The sequence below is a fragment of the Dendroctonus ponderosae genome, unplaced genomic scaffold (assembly GCF_020466585.1).
Source record: "Dendroctonus ponderosae isolate FM_Combo_2020 unplaced genomic scaffold, Dpon_F_20191213v2 Dpon_F_20191213_10, whole genome shotgun sequence".
Taxonomy (NCBI): domain Eukaryota; kingdom Metazoa; phylum Arthropoda; class Insecta; order Coleoptera; family Curculionidae; genus Dendroctonus; species Dendroctonus ponderosae.
In genome coordinates, this window is record NW_026017111.1 from 3,800,257 (window position 1) to 3,808,870 (window position 8,614).

Below are 8,614 nucleotides of genomic sequence, written 5' to 3' on the forward strand. Positions count from 1 at the left end.
AAATAATTCGTTCTTATTGCGAAATAGAAGCACTATTTATCAATCTGTAATAAAAGACGTGAGCAAATTCCGTCTTTTTTAAAGACAAAAATTTTTGAGGCAAAATACCCAAAAAGAAGTTTGTAAAAAAATTAATCCGCCTCAACAATACAGAACTTATTTTCAGTTAACGCACAGCAGCGAGATGCGGCCCATAAGTCCAGTGCTGGAAGCTCCTGGGAAAACCGCCTTTCTAACCGAAGATCCCAGGGATATCATTAAAAATGGTACCTACAATCAGGTGCCGATCGTGTTGGGCTACACCGACAAGGAAGGATACCTTTTGGACTTTATGCGTGCGTTGGTGAAAGAGGAACCCAAACCGCTTGAATTGGAGAAAGAGCTTCCGTTCGAGCTGAACCTAAAACCCGATAGTGACGAACTGAAAAAAGTGGTCGCACTTATCGGGAAATTTTATTCTGAGAACCAATACGATGATTATGACGTAAGTGGGCTCAAAGTCCCTTTAAGCAGGCTTTGAGTACAAATTCTGGGGCGTTTTAGATCATTACAGACTCCTGGTTTTTGGCTGGCATTGTCGAAGCCGCAGAAAAACACCTGGAGACCTCAAAACATCCCGTTTACTTGTACAGAATGTCCATCTGTTCAAACCTGAACTACTTCAAGGCAAAAACGCGTCCTCTGGACAGTGCTGGTAGGATTTTCTTTGGGGAAACTGCAGCTGGATTTAAAAAATTTCTTATCAGGTGCCAGCCATGCAGACGACTTGGGATACTTGTGGCATATGGAGGTGACTCCGGAGTTCGAACGTGGCAGCGTGGAAGATCGCTACATGCGAATTTTCGTCGATCTGTGGACCAACTTTGCCCAGTTCGGAAACCCCACAGTGGACGATTCGTTGGGCGTTTCTTGGAGCCCAATTGAGCGCAAAAAGGAGCTTCGCCTTCTGGATATTGGCCAACCGCTTGCGGTTAAACACATTCCGGAGATCGACCGAATCAACTTGTGGAGGCAAATATACAAGTCGAATTTTCCCAAATTTTCTTAAGACACTTTTTCATAGACTTTCACAGTGGATGTGGTTTGGGCGGTTTAAAATGGATTTTTTCTTAATAAACTAACAATGCAAGCGAGTGGTTTGCTTGGCTGATGCAACAGAGGTGAGCCCAGTAAAGGCAGGAAAAGTGTGCCCAAGCACAGGGAGGTGAAGATGAAGAATGAATAATACGAATGCGATAAGTGATTGGCAAAACCTGATGTTGGCTGCCAATAATTCCTCGTCATCTTCGTCTTCGCCCGAATTTTCCCTATGGCCCTTTGTTCGGCTTTAGTTTCGCCCTCAGCAACGGATTAGGTAAACTCTGTCGAACCGCAAACATCGTTTGGATGTAGATCAGGCCGGATTGGCTTTCGCTTTATTTGCGGCAGGTTGACGAGGAAAAGGGGCAGTGGGAAAATGACTGCGTTTATCACTAGATGATGCGTGAAAATCTCAACTCGACCAACCCAGGGTTTTCCCTCGTTTCTTTCGATGTAGGGAATATTTTGCGTGGAAGGTTGAATCATCGACAACGTTCTACTAACTAGCGTGCAAAGGAAGACATAATACAATCCATAAGATCAGAGCTGATGCATTATTCTCCTTGGAAAGCTGAGTGAACATGGAACAAAGCCTAATAACAGTGGCTTAGATAACGCTTCATATTTAAACAGAATCTGGCAAAGATTGATTAATCACAGCGAAACCAGGAAACGTGTAAACGTGAACAGTTAATCACGCCCTGAATTATGTTCGGGTTCGTTGATTGAAATGTTTTCACAGCAAATTAAATTATGTAACGGGTGGCATGCCCGCAAAATCACCAGTGCGGAATATTGTGCGCAAACTAACGCATAAATTAGTCATTTCAGGTGAAATCTGTACAGGAAACCTGCCGGTTTCATTAATTTCATTAGCATCAACCGGCGAGGAGCAACCTGGAATTATCTCTAGACATTCATGCCTCTTCAACTGGGAAATCGGCATTTTTCTGGATGGAATTTCCCAAATTTATAATTCCTGTCAAATTCTTTGTCCCAACCGAGTTTCTCTTGCAGTACTTCCGACAGAAAACCGTTGCAAAAACCAATTATTTTCTTTACCTGGACCGGTTTGCTCGCCTAATTGCCATCTAGAGGCCATCAGGCCGAAGTTTTGGCGCAGCCGAAGATGCTTTGCCGGAAAACAACACCCATTTTGCATTATAATAAAATAACATGGCCGCCGCTTTATGGGCCAAAGTACGAATTCAGCGGAAAACTTCCAGTTTTTCCAACTTAACTTGAAGTTAATATTGGGCTCCCCAGTTGCGGGTTAGAAATCGCTTTATTTCCGTTCATACCTTTAAACTAAACCATGTGTTTCTTTCCACAAAAAAAAACGGTTTTGAAGCTCTAAAAGCTCAGGCTCAACAGGTAGAGGATGCTTTTCTTCTATGTGCTTCTACACCCCTCAAAAACATCAAAATTTCGAATACAAATTTTTCTGCTTTAAAAAGTTGCTCTTGGTCAAAACCTCTAAAGTTACTCGCCCTCGCCTATGATTAGAGGTTTCCATTAAGAACTAATCATTAAGAATTAATAATTTTTTAAATGTGCTTTATTATAACACAGACACAAGCGATTTACTCGCAGGACCACAGACTGTGAATTATTATAGATGAGGTAAAACACAGAGAACATAGATAAGGTCTAAAAAATCTGGATTTACTTTGTATTTTCGCGTGAAAGCTAGAAACATTCTAATTTTGATTTTAGTACGGAAAAGTGCGCATTTTGAGTCTCTAAATATGAGCTCTAGACTAAGGGCGGTAGTGGAAAATCTGAAATTGGAAATCGGATTGCATTGTAGTGGAAAACCAGAAACACTCTGTGTATTGTAGTATATCTTGCGCCAAAACGTGCGAAATTTAACGTTTTATCATGCAATTGGAACTAGTTTTTTGAGACTCAACAAATTTTCTAAATATGAGCCAAAACCCAAAAGCGTTTTCTGAATCAGCATTGATCGAGCATTTCCGATTTTTTCGAGAAAACTAGTAACATTTTCATATAGTTGTTTTATATAAAACACTGAAAAATTTAAGGCTCTACCGGGCAATGAGAATGATAAATTTGAGGCTCAATTGACTCAAAATATGCGTCAAACAGTAAAAGCGGTTTTGAAAATTTGCGTTTGTCTTGGACTACGCATTTTCCATAAAAAAAAACTAGTAACAATCGTATATTGTCGCTTTATACAAACATACTCGCAATTTAAGACTCTACCTTGTAATGGGATTACGATCTCAAAGGCTCAATTAAGGCTCGAAATACAAGCGAAAAACTAAGAGCGTTTTACAAAATCCGCGTTTATTTTGGATTTCGCATTTTTTGCAAAAATTAGAAACTTTCCCAAACTGATCTTTTACACAATAAAGTGAGCAATTTAAGGCTCAATCTGACAGTGAAGACAAAAACTTTGAGGCTCAACCTAGTATATAAATATCAGCCAAAAGCTGAGAGCGTGAAAACTAGAAACATTCTTGTATAGTTCTTTTATATAAAACAATGAACAATTTAAGGCTCTACTTGGCAATGAGAATGAGAAGTTTGAGGCTCAATTAACTCTCGAAATATGAGACAAACAATATGAGCGATTTTGAAAATTTGCTTTTGTCTTGAATTCCACATTTTTTATAAAAACACCAGAAACAATCCCATATTGCCGCTTTATAATAGAAATGCGCACAATTTAAGGCTCTTCTTGTGTTGAGAAGACAAACTTTACGGCTCAATCAAGGCTCTCAATACAAGCCAAAAACTGAGAGCGTTTTACAAAATCTGCGTTGATCTTAGATTTCGCATTTTTCGCAAAAACTATAAAAATTCGTAAACTAACGTTTTACACAAAAAAGTGAGCAATTTAACTCTCAATCGGACAATGAGGACAAGAACTTTGAGGCTCAACCGAGTCTTTAAATATCAGCAAAAAAGCTAAGAGCGTGAAAAATAGAAACATTCTTGTCTGGTTGTTTTAGTATTAAATGGTGAACAACTTAATACTCTACTTTTCAGTGAGAATGAAAAGTTTGAGGCTCTATTGACTCTCGAAATATGAGCCAAAGAGTAAGAGCGGTTTTCAAAATTTGCAGTTGTCTTGAATTCCGCATTTTCCATAAAAAGCACTAGAAATAATCCTATATTGTCGCTTTATACAAACACACGCGCAATTTAAGACTCCACCTTGTAATGAGAATACGATCTCTCAGTCTCAATTAAAGCTCTAAATACAAGCCAACCAAAAACTAAGAGGGTTTTACAAAATCCGCGTTTATTTTGGATTTCGCATTTTTTGTAAGAATTAGAAACATTCCCAAAATGATCTTTTACACAATAAAGTGGGCAATTTAACGCTCAATCGGGCAATGAGGACAAGAACTTTGAGGCTCAGCCGAGTCTCTAAATATCAGCCAAAGCTAAGAGCGTTTCCAAAATTTACATTTATCGTGTATTTCCGTTTTTTTTTGTGAAAACTAAAAACATTCTTGTATAGTTGTTTTAGTATTAAATTGTGAACAACTTAATACTCTGCTTGTCAATGAGAATGAGAAGTTTGAGGCTCTATTGGCCCTCGAAATATGAGCCAAACAGTAAGAACGGTTTTCAAAATTTGCATTTTTCATAAAAATACTAGAATCGATCCCATATTGCCGCTTCACAACAAAAATGCGCACAATTTAAGACTCTAGCTGGTATTGGGAATAAGAACTTTGAGGCTCAATCAAGGCTCTAAATGCAAGCCAAAAACAAAGAGCATTTTACAAAATTTGCCTTTATCTTAGATTCCGTATTTTTCGTAAAACCGAGAAACATTCATAATCTGATGTTTTACACAAAGTGAGCAATTTAATGCTCACTCTAACAATCAGGACGAGAAATTTAGGGCTCAATCTAGTCTCTAAATCACAGCCAAAAAGAAGAAGCCTTTTCGAAATTTGCATTTATCGTGTATTTCCCTTTTTTTTCGTGAAAACTAGAGACATTCTTATGTAGTTGTTTTCATAGTCTAAACCTTTAAAGTTACTCGCCCTCGCCTAATATTAGAGATTTTCATTAAAAACACGTTTTTGGCCAGAAAATCAATATCCTTAAACATTTGAGTAAAAATTGCCATTTTCCTCAGTGGCTGGAAACCACAAAAATCATTTGGGGACAGAGTGAAAATCCAATCGATGAAAACTTTACGTTTTGCTTTGCTTTCTCCAAACCTTTTAAATCGACAAATCACCCTAACAAAGTTACCATAAAAGCCCCTTTTCAGAGCCTGCAAAATCCGAAATTCCCTGCAAAGCAAAAAATGAATACGGGGGCCCTTAATAAACAAATTAAAGATTTACGAATTTCACCTTTAGCCCGGGTTAACTGTCCCCCGGCTTTGCAAATTGGCTTCCAGCCCATCTAAAAATTATCCCAATTTACCCGTTAAGGAAACTTTTAAAATCCGCGGCGGGCTTGTTTTGCAACTCGTTATTCCACTCCCCCGAAGTTTTGTTTCAATTAGCTGTTCGAAACCTGCGCTTTTTCCTAATTTGTCCACCGGCCATTATAAATATTTACTTTCGAAAATTCAAAGAACTGCGTCTTGAGCCACATCGGCAAAACGTCGAGAAGCTTTGGAAGTTTCCGCTTAACCATTCGTTTCTAATTAGGAGAAATCGATGGAATATTCCGAAAATAATGGACAAATTCTTATATTATTCAGCCCTGAGCCGCAAATTTAATGCATTTTAAATATTCCCTGTAAAGATTTGAATGTGAATGATCCGATTTGAATCAGTTTTTACCTATTCACAGCTCCATTCTTGGACAACACTGAAGTCAAAAAATTAAATAAACAACTGTACAAGGTGTTCAAAATGGAAACTAGTATACAACGCCCTAATCTGATGTTTTCTGAGTAATTTGGATCCCCATTCGTCTGGTTTTCCTGAGCCCTTGGGCAAAGATTGATTTTGGTGCAAAACTTCCTTCATCTGAACAGACGCTTCTCAGCTGAGCCTCTATTGCTTTAGCATGTAGATTTCCATGACAAAGTGAAGCTTCGAGCACAAACTCCGTTAAAACTGAGTTTCACTTGAAACTCTATTAAAAGAAAACCGGAAAGCACCTGCACTTGAACATAGAAAGATTTGCACAGATGTAAAATGATGCTTTGAGCCAGTTTTCTCTAAACACGCTCACCCGACTTGAATGTGAACCGGCCCACTTGACTCGAGTGCCGGCAACTTTCGAAATCGCTTAAAGTTGGACGGGAATGAACGGTAAATGTGATGAAACTTTGCAAGTTGTTGCAGTTGTACTTACGTTCGGCTGGGGACGGTGCAATGGGGAAGTTTGATTTGCGGGGGCTGATCTTTGTCGCAGTCGGGCAAGGGCCGAACGCAACCCTTCCGTTATAGAGCTGGTCTCTCCATCACCTCTGAATTAAACAAAAAACTTGTTAAATTTCAGTGAGAGGCTCAATCTACTTTTCTAGTGCTCCAAGCAGCAGAGGAATACTGAGTTTTCGATACAGTCGAGCATTTTAGTGAAGAAAAAAATGTATGTGCCACATGTGAATGTAGGAAAAGTAGAAATCGTCCAGCAGTACCCCTACAATTCGTTGCCTGTTGGCAACTCAAAAGCTCGCTGTTCGTTTAGAACCCAGAAATAGCAGCAACTTAATCGCTTCCCTCACCAAACTGAACTTCAGTTTTGCGAGTCTCTGCAACCGATAGTTCGAAGAATATGAGCAAAACTTCCAAAGTTGCCTTAAGCCTGTCCGGAATTATTAATGGACTTCGCCACTTCAATCTCGTGATTCGGTTTCGTACAATAATTCTAAATGGAACAAAGATGTCCGAGTCGCTTATCGGAAATGCGAAGCTCAAAGTTGCAGTTTGGGACACTTTAAGTTGCACGACTTTCCGGCTTTAGATGGGGCCGTAGTCTAGCTAAAGTTGCCGCATCCTTTTCCGTTTGATTTTGTTGCCAGAAACGCCGTTTTTTTTAAATTGCATGCCGCTTTGTTAACACCTACTCGCTTTAAGCGAACAGGAAATGAAAAAGTTTAGCCCCAGCACAAGTTGAGTTTAAAAATTCAAATAATGCGCAATGTTTAATAAATGTTATCTAGCTAACTGTTTCTATGTCAGCCTGGGAAAAAGTGACAAAATATTGATTTTCCTGTTCTAAACTTTCGCTGTTGAAACACGCCGTTTGCCGGCATTTTATTCATTAAACATACCGCCGTGTTATTACAAGGAAATAAATATCAGTCTAACCGATATCCTGCGAGCTTTCATCAAAAATTTATGAAATCCTTGGACGAATTTTGGCTCCGGCTATTTCTGTGGGCTTTAAATGCGATTTTTTCCAGTCGATTAGGGATCGTTTCGATCCGTGACTGATCCCATTTTAGAGGCAAAAATGCTGAGCTCAACGTACTGATCCCCTCATATTTATCTGAGTGCCTGCTGCGAATTTTAAGTAAGACGATTAGAACCGGGCGTTTCGCTTTATTATCCTATAAATTCGGACGTCGTTTCGCGATAAACCTGTATAGGATTTGTATTTGCTCTTAACTCGTTTAAGGTATACACGTTATGGCAATAGTAACACAAACCGCAATAAAGTATGTTTATGGAGCAATAAATATATTTTTCTAGTTGTTATGGGGCTCGATTTGGATAAATTGTTATTGTTTACCAATAAGCGCATTTCTAAACTGGTATTGATGGATTTTCCTTTGGTATTTCGCCCTGCAAGTTTACAGATCTTTCGAAAACTAACTTTCACTATTTGCAATAAGACAAATCAGCTGAGCCTCAAAATGTGTAGAATTTTTCGCATCGATTAAAAAAATTCTTGCCAGTGCAATGCAAAAACAGTAATAACGTTAAATGAATGCTGTTTAATTGAGCGAATGCGTCAAATTGCAAATTTTCCGCATTTCTCAGCAACTTTCTGTACATTTTTGGAACGTGTCTCATTATTGTTCTATTTTGAACTAGAGCCATTCTGGACCATTTTCTGGACAAATTCGTTCCTGAAAATTAGAAGCAGGCCAAATGTTGTATGCAACGTTCTTTAATAGGGAAAATATTGCTCTAACGGGGCTCGAATTTGCTGATTTCTTGCATTTTACATTAATTTTTAATGATTTTTTGAACACACCACTGAGGATAGTGTTGATGACCAAGCGTTTTTCAAAAATTGGTCACTCTTGGTGACTGCAGTTACACTTATGAAGATAATCGGCAGTTAATTGCAAAACTGTTGCTCTACATATTTGGTACTTTTCGGAGTTGCGATATGTTTCATCTGGTTTGGACGAATTTTTGAATTCGACGCTAAAAATTGTTCGCTATCAAGATTGTGCCACGATTACTTCTAAAGTCTGTCACAAAAACTGCAACTAGATAGAAAGTTTACATCAACCAGCTTTAATCAAGAAAACATTTCCCGAAAATGAAGGTAATTCGCGAATTTATAAAATTTTTCGTTAATTATCAGCGGTTTATTTTAATACGTGGCTGAAGAATGTACTTTGCAG

The 8,614-nt window shown here is 38.5% G+C and overlaps 2 protein-coding genes across 5 annotated transcripts in view; one reads left to right on the top strand and one right to left on the bottom strand.

The window, feature by feature from the left end:
* The window catches only part of LOC109534900 (juvenile hormone esterase), a 7,944-nt gene extending 6,811 nt beyond the window's left edge, over positions 1-1,133 (top strand). For both annotated transcript variants that reach the window (XM_019900696.2, XM_019900697.2), the window contains exons 6-8: positions 167-484; positions 544-694; positions 747-1,133. In XM_019900696.2, coding sequence (XP_019756255.2) covers positions 167-484; positions 544-694; positions 747-1,048 — 771 coding nt within the window. In that variant the 3' untranslated portion in view covers positions 1,049-1,133. The remainder of the gene's footprint in view (positions 1-166; positions 485-543; positions 695-746) is intronic.
* The window catches only part of LOC109534899, a 95,069-nt gene that overhangs the window by 79,064 nt on the left and 7,391 nt on the right, over positions 1-8,614 (bottom strand). For all 3 annotated transcript variants that reach the window (XM_048661921.1, XM_019900695.2, XM_048661922.1), the window contains exon 2: positions 6,385-6,499. The gene's annotated coding sequence lies outside the window, so the exon portion shown is untranslated. The remainder of the gene's footprint in view (positions 1-6,384; positions 6,500-8,614) is intronic.